General features: G+C 45.0%; 1 protein-coding gene and 1 long non-coding RNA gene across 9 annotated transcripts; one reads left to right on the forward strand and one right to left on the reverse strand.

The window, feature by feature from the left end:
- The first annotated feature begins 2237 nt into the window (after positions 1-2237).
- On the forward strand, positions 2238-21292 carry BTN2A1 (butyrophilin subfamily 2 member A1). 6 transcript variants are annotated; one of them, XM_054556872.2, is made up of 8 exons: positions 2238-2821; positions 3286-3400; positions 4163-4510; positions 7945-8226; positions 9877-10098; positions 10660-10680; positions 10772-10798; positions 12073-14342. In XM_054556872.2, the coding sequence occupies exons 2-8, from the start codon at positions 3316-3318 to the stop codon at positions 12156-12158; spliced, it is 1071 nt and encodes a 356-aa protein (XP_054412847.2). In that variant the 5' UTR covers positions 2238-2821; positions 3286-3315; the 3' UTR covers positions 12159-14342.
- On the reverse strand, positions 16648-27273 carry LOC100937408 (uncharacterized). 3 transcript variants are annotated; one of them, XR_008526638.2, is made up of 4 exons: positions 27196-27273; positions 21443-21828; positions 21020-21149; positions 16648-16896 (listed from the first exon to the last, which is right to left on the reverse strand). It is a non-coding gene; the product is annotated as an uncharacterized LOC100937408 (long non-coding RNA). The 3 variants fall into 3 exon arrangements; XR_008526639.2 differs by having other exon boundaries at positions 21443-22178; positions 27196-27261; XR_008526637.2 differs by lacking the exon at positions 21443-21828 and having other exon boundaries at positions 27196-27269.

Here is a 27273-nt window from a genome sequence, read left to right on the forward strand (position 1 = left end):
CAATACATGCCCATATCACATGGCCCTGCAGCCTCACCACATGGACTAGGTCTGGGATGGACACCTGACCCAGGCTAGGCCAGAGGACCAAGTGACATGTGGCCAGTTACTCTTCTAGCAGATGTGCATGGGAGCTGTGGGAAGAAGTGTTCCATTCATGGTGTGGACTAAACAATGGTGGATTGCAGAGAGAACATCAAAGCCTATGAGCAGAGAGAAGGCTACAAGATGGAAAGAGTTTAGGTAAATTTCTCACGTTTGGTTCTTTTAGAAGCCCAGTGTCATTTCTTCTCTTTGAAAAAATTTGTTCTTTTGAGGCAAGGTAAATGTAGTCGTTAATATTGCTTGTAGTCCTAATATTCAGAAGCTTATGCAACTATTATAATATGTTCAGTGATTCTGTGAGTCAAGAATCTAGAATTTGAACAGGGCAGAGTAGGAATGGATTTTCTGTATGCCAAGATGTCTAGGCCTCCCCTGGGAGTACGCCATAGCTGGGGATGACACAGCTATATTACCTTCAAAGACTGTAGTTTATTGCAAAGCAAAAGGTAATCAGTGCTCACCCTGTATCCTGGTTTTTCCAGGGTTGGCAGGTCCATAAAGAACCTTGCTAAACTGACCCTTCCTGTCTCTATCCCTCCCACTACAGAGCATGATTGAGTTAGGTTGTTACTATCTAACCGGGCACACCCCAGTAGAACCTGATTTCTTTCTAAGCTACCCCATCGTCAACTGATCCTCTTCCTTCTCAGAACACACATGTTTCCCTCTAGCTCAGATCAACTTTGGCAGAGGCTGAGGCCTGGCTTAGCTGGATGCTTCTGGCATAAGGGCTACTTCAAAGCCCTGGGCCTTATTTCTTCAGGTAAAAAAATATAAAGTCAGATCTCATCCTGGCTGGCCATGCTGTTAGACCCTTGCATCCTTCTCTTCTGCCTCTTCTCAACAGCTGCCCAGTCCTGTTTGGAATTCATATACATACAGCTCTAATACTGATGTATTTACCCTCATGAGCCACTCAACCCAGAATCTTATTTGAATTATAATCCAGAAACATCAGGTGACGTGTGAGACTACTGTATGAGAAAGAGACAGTTTAAGGGTCAGTCCAGTGGAAAAAACAGTTCTCAGAGCTTTCTTTAGCTTATTCTCATCAAAGAGCTTTCTCCGCAGAAGGAACCTACTGGTTCCTCCTTTCCAGTCCTAGAAATCCTGACCTAGAGTGGCTTAATCCTGCTAGCACCTCTCTCTTGCACTCTGGTGCCAAATGACTCCAGGAACTGGGCCATGATGTGGTGGGAATGACCTTACCCTGAGCATGTCACTCATGCATTGAACAACAGCTGAGAGCAGAGCTTAGAGCTTAGAGCTGGGCCCTGTAAGGTGAGAGGAATCACATCCTGCAGAAGTCTGTCCTGAGAAGCAGGTACTCCTGTCACAGCAGAGACACAGTGGATACCTGAGTAACAATAATACAAGACAGGACATGGGAACAGCAAAAGATTTGGGTGTCAGAAGAGGCTGAGAACACTTCAGGCAGGAACATTCAGAGTTATTTTTGGAGAAAGTAGGCACAAAGGCTGGGCAGGATTTCACGGGGTAGAGATGGAGCAAGCAATTCAAGTGAAAGGCATGGCATGGGAAAGGGAGCGCTGGCCACAGGGAGTGCAACGTTGTGATGCAAGGCCACTGTGGAGCCATTGCTAGCGTATTAACTGCAAAGTTTTGAGTTGAATCAGAAGGGAATTGGAGGCCTCCAGACTAAGCATTTAGACGCTTGAGGGGAATATTGACAACTGGGCCTCGGGAAGATTATTCTGGAAGATATCTTTACAATTACAAGATTGGAGCCTTTGGGAGAGGAATGATGTTTACAGGAGGATGGTATGTGTGCTGGTGTGTGTGTTTGTGTGTGGCTCTTGGACCCAACCTGACCACCTACTATCTAGAAGGTGAAGGACAACTAGAAAGTTTTGCTCAATTCCGTCTTCTGCCACCATCAGAATGCCACCTCCCTGAGGGAAAGGATTTTTGATCCTCACTCAGGATTCTCAGCACCTCTTATCCAATAGCTTTGGGATGAATGACAAGGCCTTCATAACAGCCACTGCGACTGCTGTCTCCTTTCCTTTGCTACCCCTCCCGCTCCAGCCATGCGTGCTTCCCCCAAGCCCTCCTGTGCTCCAGGCCCAACCTCCAAAGCCAGCATCTTGAACAAGAGTCCTCTGGCTTTGGAAAGGGAGCGGCTTATGTTTTCCTCCTCATGATTCCTCCCCAGCAAAATTGCCCTCTACATAGAGAGGCCTCTCCTTGTGGACACCAGCAAAGCCACCGACCTCGGTGACAAACCCCAGGGAATCTCCCCAAGGAATCTCAAAGCGAGAGAGAGAGAGAGAGAGAGAGAGAGAGAGAGAGAGAGAGAGTCTCGCTTTCGAACAAAGAAAAAGGAAATAAAAAGACCCGATAATCTCAAAAGGTTATTTGCTGCTTGAAATTTGTGATTCGGTGTATTCTACCTAGTAACTGCTGAGAAATAAGGTTCGACACCATTGGCTGGTTCACTCACACCCGGCCAATCCTGGACTCTAAAATACTTGCGGAAACCTTGGGACTGTGGAAGCCCGGGTGACCAGATCTCGGTTCCTGCATCTCCAGACATGGCGACCTAGAAGAAAGGGAAGAACAATTTTTTCTCCTCTTTTGGGAAGGTTTGTGTCTATTAGTGCCTGTGCCCCTGGGCAGCTTGGAGAGAAGAGGGACGACTGGAGAATCGTCGAGAACCAGCGGAGAAAATAAAACGCAACGTTAATTCTAGAAGGTAGGAAACGGAGGGGAGGCTCTACAGCTCCGGGGTGGGCACAGTAGGTGGGGGAAGCGGGATCTGCTGTGGACACGAGACGGGGTCCTGGGACAGGGAAAGCCCACCGATGGGGAGGCGCGGCCTCGCCTGGCTTTGCCTCAGGCTGCCCGGCGTGGGTCGCGGGGAGGAGGAAGTGAAGGGAGGAGGGTGTGGTAGAATCCAGCGACAACTGAAGAAACCGCATTCTGGCCAGAGAAGTGAGCCGAGGAGAACGGAAAAAGACCCCCTTGATCTTTGCATTGATGGCTTACTTCATGGAATGTTTAAGGAATCCCTCTCTCAGGAGATACCTGAGCCTTCGGATGCAGGGGACTCCCTGAAGTTGGGGCACTGATGAGACCTGCTTGAGTGACAGGAGAGGTAGGGCCCGACCAGCACTGAGGTACCAAGACTCCTAGGCTGATTCTCCTCTGTAACCCTAGGCCTCCTGTCCCTGCCTGCTCTGGGTGCTCATGGAATCAGCTGCTGCCCTGCACTTCTCCCGGCCAGCCTCCCTCCTCCTACTCCTCCTTCTCAGCCTGTGTGCACTGGTCTCAGGTAGGGATGTGTGCCACTTACTGCTGTCACCTATCAGAAAGGAACATCAACCCTGTAGTCTGCAAAGGGAAAGAAAGAAGGACTGTGGAGTTGTTGACTTACCCTTTCATTCTGAACATGTTCACTGAATTTATACCAGTACTGTCCGAAAGAAATACAGTGAGGCACAAAGGCCAAGCGCATGTACAATTGCAAATTTTCAAAAAAAATTAAATTTTACTTTTTATTGTAAAAAGTAAAAAGAAACATGAAATAAATTTGTATACTATATTTTGTTTCACCCCAAATAATCAAATATGAATATTTAAATACTTAGTTAATATACCATATTACCAATGAGATAGTCAACATTTTGAAATTTTAAATCTTCATAATCCTGTGTGTATTTTACACTTACAGCTCATTTCAGTTGGAACTCGCTAGTGGATATGTGCTCTATTGCACGGCTCAAGTTTACAGTACACTCAGGCACAGCGCTAGATTGGGAAATTGAGGAAAAACCCCTCAAGGGCACAGGGTGGACAGAGGGTGCTCAGGGCGGGTTCCCCAGGGTTTCCTTCATGAAGCAGAAGCACATTTTATAGTTACTGCTCCCAGGGGTGCTGTCGACTAGCCACAGCTACTGGTCCCCAGATTTCTCAGCCCAAAGAGACCCTATGGCCATGGAAAAAATATGTTTCTCCCTAGAATATCTGCTTCCTTTCTTGCCTTAGAGATGTGATGGCTGGTGTCTTTGTCTGACTCTACCCCTTTGTTGAACAGCCCAGGTCACTGTCGTGGGGCCCACTGATCCCATCCTGGGCATGGTTGGAGAAAACACTACGTTACGCTGCCATCTGTCACCCGAGAAAAATGCTGAGGACATGGAGGTGCGGTGGTTCCGGTCTCAGTTCTCCCCCGCAGTGTTTGTGTATAAAGGTGGGAGAGAGAGAACAGAGGAGCAGATGGAGGAGTACCGAGGAAGAACCACCTTTGTGAGCAAAGACATCAGCAGGGGCAGCGTGGCCCTGGTCATACACAACATCACAGCCCAGGAGAATGGCACCTACCGCTGTTACTTCCAAGAAGGCAGGTCCTACGATGAGGCCATCCTGCACCTCATAGTGGCAGGTGTGTCGCTTCATTTTGCTTTGTTACTTTGGCACAGTGTGACTTTGGGGAAAGTTTCTCTCCTAACCTCAGGCCCAGCGCAGACCAGCAAATTTTTGTCTGGACTCCCGTTTCCACAGGGAGATTCCACAGGGACACTCTCCCTGTGGAAACAGAATTCCAGGGAAGAATCCTTCCTCCTGCACAAGGGCAACATGAGTGGGTTTGCCCTGCTAAGCCAAGGGCTTCACTTCTTGAGAAGCACATGCAGAATTCAGCTGAGGCCGTGAGCAGGGGAAAATGGTCAGTCTTGGAGGAGAAGTCTTATACCTGCCTTAGCATTGAACTGTGCACTTCTTTTGGGTTTTTTTTTCTTTTTGAGACAGAGTCTTGCTCTGTTGTACCCTCGCTGGCATGATCATGTCTCCCTGCAACCTCTGCCTCCCAGGTTGCACTTCTGAGAGTGAGAGGAGACACTGTCAATAATTGTTCCAAGACAACTGGAATAAACAATGATTACCCAGAGAACTACAACATATCAGATCTTATTTCTTGGTAAATGTTAATCTTTACTTCTTCTTTCCCAAAATGCTGATTGCAGAGAGAGTGACTTATTGTAAATAGATGGTTTTATTAAACCAAGACGAAATACAGAAGCAAAATTATGTATAGTTCCTGCTGACTCCATAGAGAAAGACTGAATTTCGCTGGGAGGTAATAGGGAAGCCTTCCACATAAAAATGCATTTAAACTGGGATTTCTAGGAGTTTGTTAAAATGACATTAAGTGATTACTTCAGTTTTGGGGTTAGTGTATTATGCTTTAAAAGATATATTTGGGCCGGGTGTGGTGGCTCATACCTGTAACACGAGCACTTGGGGAGACAGAGGCAGGTGGATTGCTTGAGGCCAGGAGTTCGAGACGAGCCTGGCCAACATGGTGCAACCCCATCTCTACTAAAAATACAAAAACATTAGCCAGGTTTTGTGGAGTGTGCCTGTAATCTGAGCTTCTTGGGAGCCTGAGGCACGAGAATTGCTTGAACCCAGGAGGCAGAGGTTGCAGGGAGCCGAGATCTTACCACATCACTCCAGCCTGGGCGACAGAGCAAGACTCTGTATCAAAAATTAAACAATAACAAAAAAGAGATATGTGAGGACTGATAAAGCCTTTAAGGTGCAGGATAATCTGTGGTGGCATTTCACTCCATCAGACCAGAGGAGGTGAGGACTAGGGAATTGGGTCTTTCCCTGGGGGCCTCAAATCATAACAGGTAGGAGACCCCATCTTTGCTACACACAAAGGCAACTTTGCATCTGATTAAAGCAGAATATCATGGAAGGAGGGTTTCTTGACCCTGCATCATGACTGTGTTCACAGCAGCACTGCAGGGTTGACCAGTTATGGTTTCTGTGCAGCAGGAATCTGCCATTCTTTGCCTATAAAACTGACACTGGCCTGGCCTTTCCCACTCTGCATTGGATTGCTTAGGACTTTTTGTTTGTTTGTTTATTGTATTCTCTTTGTTAGGTTGGTTGGTAGCTGATTTTGCCCTTAAATCTATTTTGTCATGCTTGCCTGTATTGAACCTCATGGAATGTTTTGAAGAACTTCATTTTCCAATTTGCTGAGTTATTTTAATTCTTATTCCACTGAGCCTTTAAATGTACAAGTAGTTTTATCTCTTGATAAAAATTAAAGTGACCCTGGGCCGAGTGCAGTGATTCATGCCCGCAATCCTAGCATTTTGGGAGGCCAAGGCGGGTGGGTCACCTGAGGTCAGGAGCTGGAGACCAGCCTGGCCAACATGGTGAAACCCCATCTCTACTAAAACTACAAAAAGTATCCAGGCGTGGTGGCACATGCCTGTAGTCCCAGCTACTTGGGAGGCTGAGGCCAGAGAATCACTTGAATTCAGGTGGCCTAGGTTGCAATGAGCTGAGATCCTACCATCTCACTCTAGCCTGGGCTACAGAGCAAGACTCTGTCTAAAAAATAAATAAATAAATAAATAAATAAATAAATAAAAATAAGCCTGGGCAACATGGCAAAATCCAGTCTCTACAAAAAGACACACAAAAAAATAGCTGGGCATGGTGGCACATGCCTGTAGTCTCAGCTACTTGGGAGGCTGAGGTGGGAGGATCACCTGAGCCTCAGAAGTTGAGGATGCAGTGAGCCATGATCATGCCTCTGCACTCCAGTGCAGGCAATAGAGTGAGACTGTCAAAAAAAAAAAAATTTTTTTTAATTAAATTGAGCCAAAGCACCAGACTTAAGTTATTGGTTTAATTTCCTGTCTTTGGTAAAATTCTTTGGGAGACTTTACAAAGGAATTACTCAGAAGAAGTTTAGATGGTCACACATGGCTGAAAGCTCTCCCAGGACCACGCTTTTGCAGCTCTTCCATACCTGGTGTTCACTCTTATGGAAGATTCATTTAAAGATGGATTGTAGTTAGGGTGAGTCTAGTTTCTTAGGATTTTTGGTGATGATCTCTGATATTGAAAAAGTGGTATGGTTATCTTAGTCCCTGGATCATCCAGATCTTTCTAATAAGTTGATGTTCTCCAAGTACTATAAGAAAATCACCCAGCCTGGGCAACATGTTAGCCAAGAATGGTGGAAAATGCCTGTAATCCTAGCTAGTTGGGAGACTGAAGCAGGACGATCTCTTGAGCCCAGGAGTACAAGGCACAGTGAGCTATGATTTTGCCACTGCACTCCAACCTGGACAACAGAGCTAAAACCCTGCCCCTAAAACAACAAAAGCAATACTGTCTAATGGATGGAGCCTCTGGGAGGTAAACAGTGTGAATTAGGATTAGAGTTGGCTTTGCAGGCTAGATCTGTCAAGTCTCCTAAAAACCATCACCTCCTATGGGTGGTAGAAAGCAGTGGTTATGTGAAGTTCTGAACTAGACAGAAGGGTCGATGTCTTTGGATCAAAAGGTTTCTTAGGATTCTGCCCGCCTGGCAGACTTTCGTCCTTCTCGTTATTATTCTAGAGCTTCTGGAAGCTGAGGTCTACTGAGAAGTCATCCCAGAAGCAGAAAGTGAAGTCCAAAACCTGCCTGTTTGAAGTTGGAGTCGACACACCCACCTCGAAGTGAGAAAATTAGTCTGGCAGGATAAATTGAACAAGCATTTATGGCAGACAGATAGATGCTTGGTGCTGTGATGGGGCCTATAGGTGGACCACAAAGAAAAGGGTGCAATGAGATCCTTTCCTCTTAGAGAGCTCACAGTTTATGTGGCCCATTGGTCTGCTGGTGTTCTCCAACATCAGTGTTCTTTCTTCCTTACCCTCATCCTTTTTTTCTTCCTTCCTATTTCTTGCTTCCTATCTCCCTCTTTTTTACCTTTACTTTCTAGCTTCACAGAAGAGATGCAATAGGCACAGAAGAGATGCAAAAGGCACTGACTTTTGCCTGAACCCTGATATCTCTCCACAGGACTGGGCTCTAAGCCCCTCATTGAAATGAGGGGCCACGAGGACGGGGGCATCCGGCTGGAGTGCATATCTAGAGGGTGGTACCCAAAGCCCCTCACAGTGTGGAGGGACCCCTACGGTGGGGTTGTGCCTGCCCTAAAGGAGGTTTCCATGCCTGATGCAGACAGCCTCTTCATGGTCACCACAGCTGTGATCATCAGAGACAAGTCAGTGAGGAACATGTTCTGCTCTATCAACAACACCCTGCTCAGCCAAAAGAAAGAAAGTGTCATTTTTATTCCAGGTTAGTTCTCTGCCCTCTGAGACTTGTCGAGTGCATGGGGGATCCTCAGCACACAGATGGAGCCCAGAGCGGGGATGGGGGCAGCAGTGTGGGTGGAATGGTCCTGGGCCCTAAGGACCTGGAGGCTGCAGCTGAGCTGAGGCCTTTCTGCTTCTCACAAAAGGAGAATCAAAATGTCCCAAAACTCAGGAGTAGGAGCCTCTTCTCTGAGGGTAAACCTGTTTTTGTTGTTGTTGTTTTTCCCCCTGATAAGGTCCTCACGCTGCTGCAATTTTTTTTTAAGACAACTTCTTGCTCTGTCACACAGGCTAGCGTGCAGTGGCACAATCTTGGCTCACTGCAACCTCCTCCCGGGTTCAAGCAATTCTCATACCTCAGCCTCCTGAAGGCTAGGACTACAGGCACACGCCACCACACCTGGCTAATTTTTGTATTTTTAGTAGAGATGGGGATTTCACCTTGTTGACCAGGCTGGTCTCGAACTCCTGACCTCAAGTGATCCACCTGCCTCAGCCTTGCAAAGTGCTGGGATTACAGGCGTGAGCCACCATACCCGGCCAGCAATTTTTACACATTGAAAACAACCATAACACATGGAGGGCGGTGTGGATAAGTGACTCTCTACACTTGGTGTTCCTGTATGCTGCAGCCATCCCTTCCTGTGCAGGGGATTTTCCACAGGACAGAGCTGTGGAATTTCCTTATAGACACACACTCATAATTCATTCAACAAATGGTCAAGAAGCATATCGTATGTTCAAAACACTGTTCCACCAAGGGGAAATCATTGAACAAATTATATTAAGAACTATTCCCCCAAAAAGTGATTAAATAGTTAGTTAACCATATATTCTATCAGATGGTGATGAACATGTATAGGAAACATTAAGCAAGCAAGGAAGGAATAAAGAGGCAATGTGAGACATTGCAATTCTCAACAGAATGGTCAGGGCAGACTTCACTGTAAAGATGGGAATTGAGCCATCCCATCTGATGGCAAGGAATCATCAGATGCTTAAGGACTGAGCAACCCAGCTATAGGAAGAGCATATGCAAAGGACCTGGGGAAGGAACATCTCTGGCAGTTTCCAGGTCCCCCAGAAGGTGATGCTGGTGTGGCTGAAATGGAGTGAATGCAGGAAGTGAAAGGAGATGAATTCACAGAGGCAATGAAAACACATTATACATGGCATCGTAAGCCACAAACAGCCTTTGGTTTTTAGGGCGAGTGATGGGGAAAGCATTGGAAGGTTTTGAGCTAAGAATTATCATGATCACACTAGGGCTGGTCTGCTGAGAATAGACTACAGAAGGTAAGGGCAGAATAAGAAGGAGGTCACTGCAGTATTCCAGGCGTGAGTGATGATAGCTGGAGGCAGGGTGGTGGCTGTGCTGACTCAGCATGACGGGTTAGCTTTATTCATCCTGGTCCTTCCCATGGTGACTGGTTTGCTACCTCTGGGCCTTGGCCCTGGAAGCCACTGAGGTGTCAGCCAGGTGGGAGCCAGCATCACTTTCTCCATCTGAGTTTTCTGAGAGAGAAAGCAACAGAGGAAGTGGCTGAGGAGCTCTTCACGTGTGCTGCTAGGGGCACTCTTACCCCAGATGTTCTGTTTCAAACTAAATGGACATTTCTGGCTGCCTTTTCAGAATCCTTTATGCCCAGTGTGTCTCCCTGTGCAGTGGCCCTGCCTATTGTTGTGGTTATTCTGATGATACTGTTTGCCGTATGCATGTATTGGATCAACAAACTCCAAAAGGAAAAAAAGATTCTGTCAGGGGAAAAGGAGTTTGAACGGGAAACAAGAGAAATTGCTGTAAAGGAACTGGAGAAAGAACGTGTGCAAAAAGAGGAAGAACTTCAAGTAAAAGGTAAAAGAGGCTGAGTATGGTGGCTCATGGCTTGAATCCCAGCACTGTGGGAGGCTGAGGCAGGCAGATCACTTGAGCCCTGGAGTTCGAGACCAGCCTGGGCAATAAAGTGAGACCCTGTTTAATTTAAAAAAAAAAAAAAAGAAAAGAAAAGAAAAAGAGTAGGAGGACAGTTCACCACTATAGAAAGGACACAACTCTCCCAGGTACCAGCATATAGAAGAGAGAGGAAACGCACAGCAGCAGCAGCAAGGTCTTGGAACTCTCATGTCCTTGGAATGAATCTCTCAGAGCTTTCATTCTTTCACTCTGCCCACCTTGCATTCATCCATCTGGCCACATAAAGTACTAAATGGTTGAGCAAAAGCAAGTGTAGCAATGTACTGGTACTATCCAGCTACCTGATCATACATCATTTCTGGTTTCTGACAGTGCCCTAAGCATGAGGGAAAGGAGATGTTGCTGTTCATAGAAAGGATGGTTCCTGCATTGTTTACTATAAACCCAACTTCTTTTAGTTCTTCTGTCAAAGACGTGATTTTCTTTCTGTTTGTTTTTCAGAGAAACTTCAAGAAGAATTGCGTAAGTTTAGCCTTTCCTGAACTACTCCAGGTACAATTTGTGTTCTGCTCATTTAGCAGCATCTCATGACATTCGTCTCTGTCCCTTGCAGGATGGAGAAGAACATTCTTACATGCTGGTGAGTGCCTCTGATATTCCCTCAGATCTCAGCTTTCTCCCCACTAGCCAGCTAACAGGACTCCTTAGAGGAGACGAGCAAGTGGCCCAGGGCGAGGTGGAGACAGCAGGGAACAGGGGTCAGTTCATCAACAGTGTCCCAGAAATTATGCATCATGGCTCTTCTGTCAGGGAATCCCGGCAGCTCTCAGTCAACCCTGTGGTTTACATCCCAGGATCCTTTATCTTTTGGAGTAATGTAATGCATGATTACCAGAGGTGTCCCATATATAGTAGGCTTCCTAAGAGTTACATTTCAGTAGTTGTTGTTCTTTGATCCTGGATAAATTTGAAAAAAAGACAATGCTATCTTAGCAGCTTATATCCTGGGGATGGTGTAGACTGTACCAAGTTGAAGACCCATGTGGGGAAGAGGCCAGGAGGGTCCCTAGTAAGCCTGACATAAGGGTGTACCAATAGTTGGCCAGAAATGCCTTTCTGCTCTTAAGAGAACACTGATACTTTGTGTATAGCCTGCCAGGGGAGGGGGTTCGGGTGGGTGGGAGAGCACAGAACCCAATTGCCCACTCCCAGTGAGCACTTTTCATCTTATGATTCAGCCCCTCTGCCCGTAAGCACCACAGAATCCAAGCTTTACCAGATACCATGGCACACGGACCTTTCCGCTTTAGGTGAATTTCAAAATTGCCACTGTCAACTTGGGACAAAATAGCAAATTGTCACAGCCAGATATATTAACTTGGGGAATGGAGGTAATCATTTTAACACAATAGAAAGGTAGACTGAATAAGTAAGAATAAATACAGAGGGGAGAGGTCTGCAGAATGCCCGGAGTCTGGAGCATTTCTTGTACCTACAGAAGTGACACGTGAAGACATCAGACCCATGTTGTTGAAGCAAAACTGGATGGGAATAGTTCCTCCCTACATTTGCCCACAGACCCCTCAGGCAACAGGTTTTCTTTTGGGGACATTTATTCTCCTTCTTTATATTTTGAAGGGTGCCCTTGTCAGTCATTTAAGTCAGTTGTGATCTGGCAAAAGGAACACATAGGACCAATGAAGAGACCCTTTACCCTCCAGGATAGTGTGAAGGGAAAGACTCACCTTAGTTGATCCACTGGGGAGAGGAGGAGCAGGACATAAAGCCTCTGTGCTGGTTTGAGCCAAGTTGGAAAGTTTCTGAGTAAAGAAAATCCCGGAGATCATAGGTCTTCGTTTGGGGTTTTGTTTTGTTTTGTTTTGTTTTGAGATGATGTCTGGCTCTGTCACCCAGGCTGGAGTGCCATGGCACAATCTGAGCTCGCTGCAACCTCTGCCTCCCGGGTTCAAGCAATTCTCATGCCTCAGCCTCCTGAGTAGCTGGGATTACAGGCATGCACCACCATGCCCGGCTAATTTTTGTATTTTTAGTAAAGTTGGGGTTTCACCATGTTGTCCAGGCTGGTCTCGAACTCCTGACCTCAGGTGATCCGCCTCGGCCTCCCAAAGTTCTGGGATTACAGGCGTGAGTCACCGCGCTGGCCAGAGATCGTATATCTTGAATAGAAAAGGGAATCTTAGAATGCTGAGAGAAAGTAAGAATGATGGATTTTACTTCATTTACTAAACTTTCCGGATTTCTTAGAGCTCCAATTTTTCTCAAACTGAGAGAACTGCTTCTGTCTCTGGAGAGACAGAAGTGCAGCTTCAGTAATTCTCAGTGTGTGAGCTGCCTAGGATCAGAGACCCTTCATGGAAGTGGCCACTACATGAGGATCCCTTCAAAGATATCTGAGACCTCTCTGGGGATCAGGAACCACACAATCCCCAGGGTTCCTGAGACCCCAAGCCTAAACCTGAGACTTCCTCCGCAGTGGATGTGGTCCTGGATCCAGACACCGCTCATCCCGATCTCTTCCTGTCGGAGGACCGGAGAAGTGTGAGAAGGCGCCCCTTCAGGCATCTAGGGGAGAGTATGCCTGACAACCCAGAGAGATTCAATAGTCAGCCTTGTGTCCTAGGCCGGGAGAGCTTCGCTTCAGGGAAACATTACTGGGAGGTGGAGGTGGAAAACGTGATTGAGTGGACTGTGGGGGTCTGTAGAGACAGTGTTGAGAGGAAAGGGGAGGTCCTGCTGATTCCTCAGAATGGCTTCTGGACCTTGGAGATGCATAAAAGTCAATACCGGGCCGTGTCCTCCCCTGATAGGATTATTCCTTTGAAGGAGTCCCTTTGCCGGGTGGGTGTCTTCCTGGACTATGAAGCTGGAGATGTCTCCTTCTACAACATGAGGGACAGATCGCACATCTACACATGTCCCCGTTCAGCCTTTTCCGTGCCTGTGAGGCCCTTCTTCAGGTTGGGGTGTGAGGACAGCCCCATCTTCATCTGCCCTGCACTCACAGGAGCCAATGGGGTCACGGTGCCTGAAGAGGGCCTGACACTTCACAGAGTGGGGACCCACCAGAGCCTGTAGAATCAATTCCTTGGACTCACAGCCATGTAGAAAAGCCCTGGTCGTCTCAGCAGCCACCGCACAACACCCCTGGTGAAGACACACCCTCCTTCCCTCTGGTCACACAAGAGAACATCTTCCAGCTGCCTCTTTCACACCCACTCCAGACCTCAGCCCCAGTTTTCTCCTCCTCACTAGGCTGTGTTTTTAGTAGTTCCTTTGCTTGTAACTATGGGATGGAATCCAGGCATAGGGAACTAGTTGTTACACAACTCCCAGCCAAGAAGAAAGTGTGAGAAGTTGATGGGCAGCGAACCTGCTGTTTAACATCAGGGTGACCACATTGAGCCCAGTATTCCAGTTGGCACCAGATGATATGGACTGGGAATGAGGCCAACAGGGTTCACCAGGATGTAAGAGGAGAGAGGAATCCACAGGACCACCAGAGAGGAGAGGGAACCAGATATGCAGATCAGAGATAGAGGAAGTGGAACCAGAGAGCTGGGAGGGACCAAGGTTGTAAGGGTGGCTAAGTCCCACCATAACAGCTAAGGGGACCTGGGAGATGATGGCTCATTTCCACCCAGCCCCAGGATTTCCAGAGCGCACATCCACAGGCCTGGACTTGGGATGAAGATGAATGAAGAACATGGATGCACGTGGATGTGGTTTGGCTCAGGTGTCCCTGCAGTTGGCAAGGAGTCAGTACTCAGTCCCTGAGTGTGGTTGAAATTTGAGGTCCTGGCTGAGCCAAGGAGTAATGGACCAGATCTACCTCAGTATTCAGGTTCAGTGGGGACACCAGTGGCTTCAAACTTCCCGGTCTCAAGATATCTTGAGACACCTTACAAATAATGGAGGATTCCAAAGAGTTTTTGTTTATTTGGGTTAATATTTGTTGGTATTTATGGCATTTGAGATTGAAACTAAGAAATGTTTTAATTTATTACCTTTACAACATTTATTTACATGACATACATACATTTACAACATTTATTAATTTATATTAAAATAGCATGAATAAGCCAATTATAGGTTAATATAAGTAGAATGTTTGTGAAAAAATAAGTATGGTATCCAAAGCAAAATAAATTTCATTGTGAAGTGTGGCATTGATTAACTTTTTCAAATCTAATGTGTGGCTTGAAAGAATATGACTGGATTCTCACATCTGCCTTTATACTCACTCTGTTGAGATATCATAGACTATATAGGCTCAACAAAACTTTATCCTAGTGACAGAATGAGATTAAAAACAACAAACTGTTTTATTATTAATATGAAAATAAGATTATTAACCTTGCAGGCCCCTTAAAACAGTTCTGGTCAACTAAGTGAGACCTTGTCTCTACCAAAAACAAACAAAAAAAATTAGGTGTGGTAGCTCACACCTGTAGTCCCTGCTTCAGGAGACTAAAAAGACTAACTCCAAAAGCAAGGAGTTGGAGTTTGCAGTGAGCTGTGATCCTGCCATTGCACTCCAGCCTAGGCAACAGAGTGAGACTGTCTCAAAAAACCAAAACACAGGTCGGGCGCGGTGGCTCACGCCTGTAATCCCAGCACTTTAGGAAGCTGAGGTGGGTGGATCACCTGAGGTCAGGAGTTCAAGACCAGCCTGGTCAACATGGCAAAACCCCATCTCACTAAAAATACAAAAATTAGCCAGGCATGGTGTCGGGCACCTATAATCCCAGCTACTCGGGAGGCTGAGACAGGGAATCCTTGAACCCCAGTGGGGCAGAGGTTGCAGTGAGCCAAGATCATGCTGCTTCACTCCAGCCTGGGTGAAAGAGTGAAACTCCCGTCTCAAACAAAGGGGGGGGAAAAAAAAACTTATGTCAGAGACTCCCCAACCCCACCCCAGGAATCCTCAAACCATACTTGAGAGTTGGGATAGAGGATTCAGGAAGTAAATCAATGTGATGGTTAATTTTAGGTGTCAACTTGATTGGGTTAAGGAATACCTAGACAACTGATGGAGCATTATTTCTGGATGTGTCTCTGAGGGTGTTTCCAGGTGAGACTGGTATGTGAGTCAGTGGACTGAGTGGAAGAGATCTGCCATCAATATCTTTGGGCACCTTCCAATCAACTGTGGCCAACAGAGCAAAAGGCAGAGGAAAGGTGAATTCTCTCTCTCTCTCTCTCTCTGGAACACTCTTCTCTTGCTCTTCAATATCACAACTCCAGGCTCTCCGGCCTTTGGTCTTTGGGACTTATACCAGTGGCCCTGAGGTTCTCAGGCCTTGGGTCTTTGGACTGAGTTATGCCATCAGCTTGGTTCTGAGGCTGTCACACTTTGACTGAGCCATGCTGCCAGAATCTCAGGGTCTCCAGCTTGCAGATGGCCCATCGTGGGATTTCTCAGGCTACATAATTGCATGAGCCAATTCCCTTAATAAATGCCCTCTCATGTCTGTATCCCTTGTTGGTTCTGTCTCTCTGGAGAACCCTGACTGAAACAATCAGGCATCTAAAATGCTGGCTTAAATGATAGTGTTTTGGATTTTAGACAACTCAGTAATCCAGTTGTAAAACTGGGTTGAACAAAAAGCTTTTTAAACAGTCTGAAGTTATATTACTGAAATTACAAATGACACATTATGCAAAGAATCAGGAACATATATTTAAATACCTGATTTGTTAAGGCAGAAAACAGGGTTGTTTATCTGCGTGTTTTAGTCTGTCCAGACAGCTATGACAAATATACCAAGACTGAGTCGTTTATAAACAACCAAAATTTTTTTTCTTGCACTCTGGGGGCTGGGAACTGTAAGATCAAGGCACCAGCAGTTTGGTAACTGGTAAGAGCCTGCATCCTTGTTCACAGCCTTTTAAATGTGTCCTCATATGGCAAAGGAGAAAAGTAGATCTCTGGTTTTAGTCCCAAGAAACTGGAAAGATGGGCCGGGCGCGGTGACTCACACCCATCATCCCAGCACTTTGGGAGGCCGAGGCAGGTGGATCACTTAAGGTCAGGAGTTCGAGACCAGCCTGGCCAACATGGTAAAACCCTGTCTCTACTAAAACCCAGGAGGTGGAAGTTGCAGTGCACCACTGCACTCTAGCCTGAGTGGCAGAGTGAGACTCTGTCAAATAAGAAAAGAGAGAGAAGGAAGGAAGGGAGGAAGGGAAGAAGGAAGGAAGGAAGGAAGGAGGGAAAAGTAACTGGAAAGATGCAGTTGTTAATTTCTGAGATGGGGAAACGGAGAGACAAGGAGCAAGATGGGGGTGGTGCAGAACCAAAGGTTCAGTTGTGGATACATTAAGGTTGAGGAGTCTATTAGAGATGCACATGGAGATGCAGAGTAGTCCATTGAATAACCAAGAGTCCAGGTGAGACCTCAAGGCTGGAGATAGAAATTCCATACTCAACTTTCCTATATGTTTGAAGAGTTTCATGATACACTGTAGTGGGTAGAGGGAAGAATTGTATTTTGTTATTAATAACATCCTGAATATCATTGGCTTTGACAAAATGAGGACTTCTTTTCATGTCAGTAAATATGGATGGTGGCCATCAAGGGCTGATCTGAGAGCTTGAAATGTCATACATGCCCCAGCTTAGTTCTGTCTTTATTTTCTTCTGTCTTAGCATGTGGCTTGCATCTTCAATGTTGCCTCATGGTCACAAAAGGGCTGCCCAGCTCCAAAGTCCATATTCTAGATAAGAGGAAGTAGAAAGTAAGGGGAGTGTAAGGGTCTACTAGCTGTTTTAGCCTCCCCTTAAATAATCTCTCTGATAAACTTCCACCCTCAAGCAATTGGCTCAAACTTAGTCCCTTGGGTTCCCCTGTCTACAAATGAGATGACACCTTGAAATAAGAAAATGAGATTTTATTACTGAGAAAAGTGGATCTGGTATTGAATAAGCAGCCAGCCAACTCTACCACAGAGCCTAAATTCAAACTGTTGTAGTATCATTTTCTATCAGCCAAGGTTTCAGCTAAGTCCTAGGAGTTTTAATTACTTTAAGGGTCTGTTTTATGACATAAACAAATGATAGGCCTTTATATTTTATTTGTGACCCAACTAAAGTTGCAAGTGCTAGTGATATAGGATTTTTATTTGTCACTTTGCAAGCAGGGGACCTCTGGCCAGCAACACCCCACCCAAGCCTCACTTGGCTAAACTGGCATGCCCCAGCTCACCTGTGTTATAGCTTGTACCCACGTTCAGCAGTTCCTGAGCTCTTGTACCATGCCCAAGAAGAATGAGGATACACTAGACGTTGAAGGGTGAGGAGGGCTGAGAAGAATTTTATCAAGAGACTGAACAGCTCTCAGCAGAGAGGGGATGCTGGCACCCCTACCTGAAGGCAGGAAAGCTCCCCCTGTGTGGCTGGGTCCAGGCCTGTTTTATGGACTCAGAATGGGAAGTGTGTGCTGAATGGTTTGTGAGTGTGCAAAAAAGGTTAAAGTGAAGACACCACTCAAAGGTGGCCACAACGATGTAAAAAAACAATTAGGAAAGGGTGGGTATATGGAAAGTAGTTGAAGGGTGGGGACCAATCAGAGGGAAGTGCACCAAACAGGAAGACAAGTTCTCAATCTGGGCTGAGGATTTACCTTGTAGTTTGGCTTTCAGGCTTTAAACTGTCTTCAGCTTGGAGGTGGGGTGTCACCGGGGACCCATTGCTACCTGCCTAGGCATCTGACTGCCTCCTGTCTGCTATCACTAGGTCCCAAGGTTTGTAGCAAGGACCCCTTACAAAGACATCCCCCACAGTCTACCCAAAGGTTAACCTTGGAACATATTTCATTGTCAGAGTGAGAAACAAATACACATGAAAATACCATATGGCACAAATAAGGAGCAAGAGGTGAAGAAAGCTTCAGTCACACCCAAAATAATTTTGTGAAAAATATAAAATATGCAGTTACAGACAGCACTAACTCTGGATACCAGAAAATTCTATAATTCGGTAATGGATCTGAGACCTGAATTTTGGAGGTACTAAAATAGATGCAATAGATCTAGTTTTCATTCCGTTCATACTTTCATTTGGCTCTGTGGTAAAAGATGATAACATCAAAAAAAAAAAGATGATAATATCCTCCATGTAACAATTACATGCAAAGGGATGTCTGCAAACTGCCACAGTATCATTTTAATTAATACCTATCTTCTGTTCTTAAAATCTTTTCATTTTTCCACTCAGTTCTCCTGATATTTCTGTTATGATGTAAAAGACAGCTGAATGTGAAGAAGCACTGATTATACACGTAACACACACATTAATGATTCAAATATGTAAACACAGAGAGCTGCAAACACTTTGAGAGGTAGGGCTAAAACTTTTCGTCAATGTGTACAATTCAATATCGTTTCAGTTTTCATTCTAACCGTCCCCAGTGGCTTCTGCCCAGCAACTGATGAGAAATGGTACCTCTGAGCCAATCAAAACACAAATTCCTACAAAGAGGATTCTCTTAGTGTTTCTCAGACCAAGTGTACAGCCCATGCTTTCTTTTCCTTTATTCTGGATCAGAGAATCTTAACTAAAGCAGAAATGATTGTGTTAAATTAAACTAAATTTGGTATGAGATATGTATACATTTAGCCTGAGGGATGGCTCCTTACTTGAGCCCTTAAATAATGAACTGCAACCTAACTTAGTATGTAAACTAACTGAAAGCTTAAGGCATGGGTGTATACTTTTGTAACAAATAGCTGAGTCTCAGCCAATCCCAGTAGCCGAACTTCAGTCGGCTGCAGTCAACCCTGGAGCCAAGTGATCAGACTATGTTCAAATAAGGCCAACTCTGAGCTGTAACCAATTAAGCTGTTTCTGTATGTCACTTCCCTTGTGAAATGGAGCTCACTGAACCTCTCTGATGGCTGCCCGATCATTCTGATGGTTTGCAAATTGTTCTTTGTTCAAATTAAACCCTGCTAAATTTAATTTCTCTAAAGTTTTTATTAACAGAAAACTATTGATTACCTTTTTTTGTGGGCTATGATTTTCAGATAGGAATATTAAGGAGTAAGTGGGGAAAATTGCTTAAAGTCAGGGCTACAAGGCCTGGAAGAAAAGGGACTGTAAAGCTGAGAGGGGAACTGGCACAGAGAAAGGGGTGAGGATGGAGAGGGTAGAATGTAAAGCGTAAGTAAGGACCTGAAGAGGCTGAGATTTGGCCGAAGAGGGACAACCTGAATGGAGAAACCTTCCAACTGCATGTTTTTAGGAACTAATTATGGTCAGAAAGGAGCAAAGACTCTTTTTTTTTTTTTTTTTTTTTGTCAGACAGAGTCTCACTGTCGCCCAGGCTGGAGTCTGCCTTCCCAGCCAAGCAATTCTCTGGCCTCAGCCTCCGGAGTAGCTGGGAATACAGGCATACGCCACCACACCTGGCGAATTTTTTGTTTTTTAATAGAGACAGGGTTTCACCACGTTGGCCAGGCTGGTCGGCCAGGCTGAACCTGAACTCCTGACCTCAAGTGATCCACCCATCTTGGCCTCCCAAAGTGCTGTGATTACAGGCATGAGCCACTGCCTCCAGCCAGGAGAGGAAAAGACTCCTAAAATATCTCCTGGTTATGTTTAGGAACGTATTCCAAAAGGTACTAAAAAGAGATGTGCCTTAAAGATTCATATGTATATTGTAAATTTTCAACTCCATATTTTCTAGATGTCCCCAGCATCCCCACAACAGCCTGTCAACACCCTGCCCAGGTGACCAAGTACACCAGTGCAACAGGGCTGGTTCCTGCCTGCTTGCCCTTGCTTAACTGTGACCTAGTGACCTCCTCCCATCTTTTGATCTTTATTCCTCTAGTTCACCTCCTTTGTCACTATCTCTCCACCCACACCCACTTGCCTTAATCACCTTAACAGCAAATGCTGAATTATTGTAAACAAAAGGAGTCTGTCTTTTTAGTGCATGAGTCCCCAAGTATGTATATATGAATATGCAGTGAACCCCAGGATACTAAGCTTCACTTAAGGATTTTTCCTACAAGGACTCAGCTGTCACATTTGGGGGCATTTCGTTTTGTTTTGTGAATGTTTAACCAAGCTAATGGAGGAACTATTGGTACAATGAACTCAAAAAATGTACAGGATCAGCAGGGCGTAGTGGCTCATGCCTGTAATTTCAGCACTTTGAGAGGCTGAGTTGGGAGGATCACTTGAGCCCAAAAGTTCAAGATCAGACTGGGAAACATAATGAGACTTCATCTCTAAAAAATTAAAATAAAATAAAATAAATATGAGAAAAAAAGAAAAATGTACTGGATTGAGGGGAAAAATTTATGATGCAAACAGAAGAGCATTTATGATTGAAGTGAGAGAAGGATAATGGGGAAGGATGGTGAAAGAACATCAATCTAAATTTATATTTAAATTTACATGAATCCAGTGCAGGCAGCATTTCAGGGGAGGGAGGAGTCTATTTTTCTGTTGATTTCCTGGGCTAAATTCCTGACTGACTCATTGCTGAAAGTAAATAACATATTATTATAGTTGAAAGATTTTTTTTTTAGTGTAGTGATTTCAAACTTTGCTCATTTATATGCAATCCATGAATGCCTCCCTTCTCCTATGTCTCTTTTTGAGTTGTAGGGCCAGTTTGAAGTTTTATATATCATTTACCAAACTTAGGGTGGTGAGTGGGTGCTGATGGCAGCCTGCTTTGAAAATCTCCACTGGAGAGAAGACACAGCAGGATTCAGATGCAAATGACCAGAGCACTCCAAGTTGGAAAGAACTGCTGGGCGGGTCTATAGAGCTCATCGCTCTCTCCTGTCCATTCATCATCTAGGCTGAAGCTCCTGACAGACTCACACCAGTATCTTGCTGCTCCAGAAAGGTCAAAGATGGCAGTTTTCCCAAACTCCGGCTTGCCCAGATGTCTGCTCACCCTCATTCTCCTCCAGCTGCCCAAGCTGGTCTCAGGTAGGTCTCTCTCTCTGGCCTGCAGAGTTAAAACATCTCAATAAATATAAAATATAAAAAGAAGCTGGAGCCCAACCGCCTGGGCACATGTTCACAGGATCTCCTGGGGCTGTATCACAAGCCATTGGGCACTCATATCTGGCTCAGAATAAATCTCTTGCAATATTTTACAGAGTTTGACTCTTTTTGTTTGACAAAATAAATTCAACTCATAACTCCTGAGTTTGGGCTCTGGGCTGTGGAGTTGTTGGAAATGGGTGCTGGGCTCCCACTGCTGCCTTTCACTCAAGGCCCCCCAGATATAGCAACCACCTCTTAGTATGTAAAGATCTGATCTCAAATCATCAGGAGCTTCCAGGTTATTTCATTTTTCTTTTTTTCTCTTCTTTTCACCGATGTTTGACGTCCAGGTTATTTCTAAGGTAACAGAAAGAAGCAGAACACTTTCTTGTGCCTGATTGACCAGTTGATGTTTTGTAGGCGATAGGATTCAGATAGCAACAGTCCTCCAGTGCGCCCTTCCCACTCTCGTTTTCTTCCTCCTCCTCCTTACATCTCAGCCCCAGAGGCCTATTGAAGAATTTCTGTTCATTTTACAAAGAAGCTCCTGAAATTTTTATGTTAGTTTTGTCTTTTTATTTTCCTCCTTCTTCTTCTTCTTCCTCTTTTTCTTCTTCCTCTTCTTCTTCTTCACACCACTATACAAACAAGGAAGTTTAGTTTTGTCTTTTACTTTAAATTACACAAGATTTTTTTTTCTTTCTCTCTCTGTCTCTTTATTATTTTAAATTGTTTGTAGAGATGGAGTCTCGCTATGTTCCCTAAGGCTGGTCTCGAACTCCTGGGCTCAAGTGATCTTCCTGCATTGGCCTCCCAAAGTGCTGGGATTACAGGCGTGAGCCACCATACCCAGCTGATTTTCTCTTTAACCTGGCAATAACTCTTGTTTCTGTTTTATTATAGAATGGAAACTGGCTCGATCTTGTGCAGGTCAGTGGCTGGGCACTCCTCTGGGTGCTGAGATTTAACCTCTGAGGTATCCAAAGACCTAAAATAAGTGGAAATGAAAAATGCTGATACCCTTTTAGTGATGAACACAGAGATTTTAAGTTGTGGGAAAAAAAAAAAAAAGAAAGAAAGCCTAATACTTCCTTGGAACACAGAGAGGGGCTTTGGAAGATGGCCAAGAGTCCAGCTTCCTGTGAGATTATCTCATGAGGCATTGCAAGCCCTGGGCACAGTCAACTCTAACATCACCCTCTGGCTGCTGGTGACAGAGGGAGCCTGGGGGAATGGAGACCCCTGAGCAGGCCAAACAGCCCTCCTGCTGAGGAGACCTGTCAACTCCTACAGCAGTGCTCTGTTTCTTAGAAGCAAAAATAGTCCTGTAACCATAACACTCACCAATGGTCAGACTTTTTATTTCTGTCTTTCTCTCCAGTTGAAGTGACTCTGGACCCAAACATAGCCCTCCCTCACCTCTTTCTTTATTAGGATTCAAATCTGTTTGACTGGAAGATTCATGTCAGAAACTGCCTGAAAAACCAGAGAGATGTGATTCCTGGCCCTGTGTGCTAGGCCTGGAAGCCTTCACCTCGGAGAGACATTACCAGGAAGTGGAGATGGGAGATGGGAAATAATGGTTGGTTGGAGTCTGTGGGAAGAATGTGATGAAGAAAATTCTCCTTGCTCCTAAGAATGGGATCTGGGCTGTGGAGTCATCTGTAAATGGGTACTGGGCCCTCTCTCCACTCAAGACCCTTCTCTTCTTGTCAGATCTCAGCCCCCAGGTTGAGATTTTCCTGGACTATGAAGCAGGAGGCATCTCCTTCTACAACATGAGTGACAGAACCCCTTATCTATGCTTTCCCCAAAGACTCTTTCTCTGGCTCCCTTCAGCTTTTATTCTTCTTGTGGTCATGAGATAAAAAGCCCCTGACCACCTGCCCAATTGTTGATGGACTTTCAGGAGGTCACAGTCTTGTGAAGCCTGAGGCCTAAGGAGATTCTGTTGTCCAGAATTCAGAAAATTCTGCCTCCAGAAATACAAATATGCTGTTTTCTAAACAAGTGACAACACAATGTAGCCACAGGCTCCCTCAAGCAGCCACCTCATGTCAACTAATAGTCTTTGCTCTCTAGCCTCTCTCCTCCAAAGTCCATTTCCTCTCCTGAGGCTTCAGCTATTACTGTCAGACCCTCAGTTACTTCTGATGAACAGGGATTAGGCTTGAGAAAATGGAGATGCATCTAGATTGGCAGATATAGGGGACTTCTTAATGTGCTTTTATTGCTGCCTTATCTCTGAAAATAGGTTTTGGGAGTTTGGGAATAAGTCTGAGGGCATATAAAGGATTGAGACTGAGTGACTTAGGAGTGTGAGAGGAAATATCTTGGTGTTGAGAACAGGGTTGATGTGGAGGAGTATTCTCTGTGTTATGCATGTAAAAAGAAAAAAAGCAAAAAAAAATCATGACTGGGAAAGGAAACACCCCAAGCTGAAGTCCAAGAAAGGTACACAGAGGAAACGCAGAAACAGTTGTGTTAGCAGAAGATGACATGAAACCCAGCTGACAGTGAAATTAGGAAGTTGCCTTGGAATTTCAAGAACTTGCATTCTCAGGTTTCTGGTTCTATGTCCAACAGAGCAGCAAAATCCAGCACTTCTTCTTTTGAGTCTCCATATCATGCTAACAGAAAGACAAGAGGTCGGGAGATGCAGAGATGAGGAGGAGCTCAGGAGTGACAGTGTTGAAGAGATTCTGAGCAGAACTCCACAGTGATCTGTGTAACTGATATCCAACCCTGATCCCTCCATCTTCTGCCTGTCCAACCCTTGCTTAGATCTCAATCTAACTTCACTTCATTGTGTCCAAGAAGTTCTCTGATCTTCTCTTCCCCTGTGGATTTAGCAACCCTCCATTTTAGAGGCATTTTCAGGAATCTTTTTGCAATGCATCATCACTATGAGAGCTCAGCTTCCTGCTCCCCAGGCCGATTTAGCCTAACATCCCTGTGCTACACCACTCCGACAGACGTGCTGTCAAATTAGTCACCATCTTTCACATAGCCCATCCCCAGCCCACCCTTCACATATACAAAACCTCTTCTACCTACAGATTGTGTTTCTGTAATAGGAATTAGCTCATGTACTTTTTGTTAATCCTGGAATTATGACAGCATTATAATGTCGGTGTTCGTTTTACTCATACTCAATTTTCTCCCAAATTAATGTTTTATGCCATTGAGGAAGAGTTAGTTGAGTACAAAATACACCAACAGCTGAGCTCAGCAAACCACAGGGAAATGCACTAGCATATGTAATGCATTTTTGCCCCATGGTTTTCCTTTTGGCTTAAAAGAAACACAAGACCATAATGGCTTTGTAGATCACATTTTGTACAAAGATGACAACTTCTCCACCTTTAGCCTGTTGTCACAATGTTACTCAGCCTTTACTCCTGTTGGTGTCCTAGAGCCAGCCAGCTTGCACCAGTTTAGGAGAGCTGATTGTTAAATTTTCAGGAAAGTAGTGAGCAAAAATCACTCATAGTAGGAGTATTTACACCGCAGAAATTGCCAAACAATACTAAACAAGGCATTTCTTCCTGCATACGATGTATTAGCCCACCACTGCTTTATTCCCAAATTCAGCAAACTCATCTTTTTGGTATACTTCTTTTTGAGATGGAGTTTTGCTCTTGTTGCCCAGGCTACAGTGCAATGGTGCGTTCTTGACTCACCACAATCTCCGCCTCCTGGATTCAAGCGATTTTCCTGCCTCAGCCTCCAGAGTAGCTGGGATTGCAGGCATGCGCCACCATGCCTGGCTAATTTTGTATTTTTAGTAGAGACGGGGTTTCTCCATGTTAGTCAGGCTGGTGTCACCCGACCTCAGGTGATCCGCCTGCCTCAGCCTCCCAAAGTGCTGGGATTACAGGTGTGAGCCACCACACCCAGCCAGTATACTTCTTTCTATTAAGCTACATTCACCTACCTTCAGGTAAAGCCCTACATTTACTATTAAACGCGTTTAGTTATTAGGAGTTTGGGTAACTGTGCTAAAATTATTACTATCATTGATGTTTTTATTAGTGTTCTTTTTTCTCTTTTTGAGGGTTTTTATGGACAATTTGGTGGGCATTAGGGAATGGGTGCTGCTGATTGGTTGGCTTTATTAGTGTTTTGGAAACAAACCTGCATGGGTTTTTAGTTGTCTAAGCCCAACTCTATTTTTTTATGTTTTTGTTGCATGATTTTGCAGAATTCAAGGTGTTTGTTGTTTTTTTTTTTTTCCAGGAAAATAATATGTTGGGTTATTACAGAAACACATACTTTATTTTCTCTAAAATCCCATAAATGCTTGGTTCCAGAATTTCAAGCATCGTTTTTTTGTTTTTGTTTTTGTTTCTGTTTTTAGAGATTAGGAAGTTGAGGCCAAGAAAAGTGAAAGTATTTAGTTAAAAACACATAGTAAGTGACTGAGCTGCAAGTAAACCAGTCTCCCAGCTATTCATGCAGTAAAATGACTGAACTACAATTGGGAATGAGAACAGATTAAACTAATCTGGAGCCAGAGTTGTCAGAAAGTTCTCTAGGGAAATCCATGAGCATGTCCCCATTGGTTCAAGGATTTCTTATGCAAAAGGAGAGAAATAATGTGATTTCTCTCACATGAACTCAGGGGCCAACTTTGGATAGAACTGAAAGCTGTACCTGCGAAACAAAGAGAAATATTCCTTTCTCCTTCATTTTATACTATTTCCAGCACCAAAACCTTTTCTTCTCTCTGCCTGCCCCCTTCCACACAAACTGTCCAACTCCATTCTCATTTCCCCACTGAGGTGGATGCTGTGGTGCCCTGCCCTGATCACTCCGTGTTGGACTGAGACACACAATCAACCAGCTGCAGAGAGTATTGGTGGCTCAGGGCCCTCAGCTGACTCCATACCATGGAATTGTTAAAGAGCCAAAGAGAGCCCTTTTGCCCAAGGTTATTCCACCTCTCAGTGAGTGGACCACATCCAATGACTGGACAACGTAGGTGTAAAGGTCCTGGACCCCTTGCAAAAAGTACACAACTCTGAAGGGTCACCCCAGTTCCAGAGTTCATTGTGAGACTACATTATATTTCAACTTCTCCTTCTGTCTATCCTCTTTCCTTAACTTCCCCAAGGTATTGATGCTGAGGGGCTCCCCAGTGGATGTCCTATAGTCTATTTCTCTGGAACCACCAAAGACAGGGATTCTCAAAGGTGTGGTCTGACCCTAAGATCCTTTCAGGGGATCCATGAGGTGAAGACTTTTTTTTTTTTTTTTTTTGAGATGGAGTCTCACTCTGTCACCCAGGCTGGAGTGCAGTGGTACGATCTCAGCTCACTGTAACCTCTGCCTCCTGGGTTCGAGCTATTCTCCTGTCTCAGCTTCCCGAGTAGTTGGGGCTACAGGTGTACGCCACCACTCCTGGCTAATTTTTATATTTTTGGTAGAGATGGAGTTTCACCATATTGGTCAAGCTGGTCTCAAACTCCTGACCTCAGGTAGATCCACCCATCTCTGCCTCCCAAAGTGCTGAGATCACAGGTGTGAGCCACCACACCTGGGCAAGACAATTTTTATAATGATACTAAAATGTTATTTGTGGCTGGGCATGGTGGCTCATGCCTGTAATCCCAACGCTTTGGGAGACCAAGGCAGGCAGATCACTTGATGCCAGAAGTTCGAGACCAGCCTGGGCAACATGGTGAAACCCCGATCTCTACAAAAAATACATGAAATTAGCTGGGCATGATGGTGAGTTCCTGTAGTCCCAGCTACTCAGGACGCTAATGTGGGAGGATCACCTGAGCCTCTGAAGTTGAGGATGCAGTGAGCCATGATCACCCCTCTACACTCCAGCTTGGGTGACAGAGTGAGAACTCTGTTTCAAAAAAAAAGAAGCGAGAGGATCACTTGAGCCCGGGAATTCAAGACCAGCCTGGACAACATAGTGAGACCCCCATCTCTATTTTTAAAAATAAATTAATTAATTGTTTTTAAGTTATTTGCCTCTTTTACTCACGTACTCTCACATGTGTGCATTGGAGTTTTCCAGATGTTGAAGACATGATGACATCATCCCTCTGACACCTACTGGAATGTAT

This window comes from Pongo abelii, chromosome 5, assembly GCF_028885655.2.
Source record: "Pongo abelii isolate AG06213 chromosome 5, NHGRI_mPonAbe1-v2.0_pri, whole genome shotgun sequence".
In the NCBI taxonomy this organism is placed as follows: Eukaryota; Metazoa; Chordata; class Mammalia; order Primates; family Hominidae; genus Pongo; species Pongo abelii.

Bases quoted from the DNA above. Each gene is read 5' to 3' on its own strand.
- BTN2A1 (XM_009241476.4), top strand. From the start codon at position 3,316: ATGGAATCAGCTGCTGCCCTGCACTTCTCCCGGCCAGCCTCCCTCCTC. The intron at 3,401-4,162 runs GTAGGGATGTGT...TTTGTTGAACAG, and splicing joins CCTGTGTGCACTGGTCTCAG to CCCAGGTCACTGTCGTGGGG. The intron at 10,681-10,771 runs GTAAGTTTAGCC...TGTCCCTTGCAG, and splicing joins GAAACTTCAAGAAGAATTGC to GATGGAGAAGAACATTCTTA.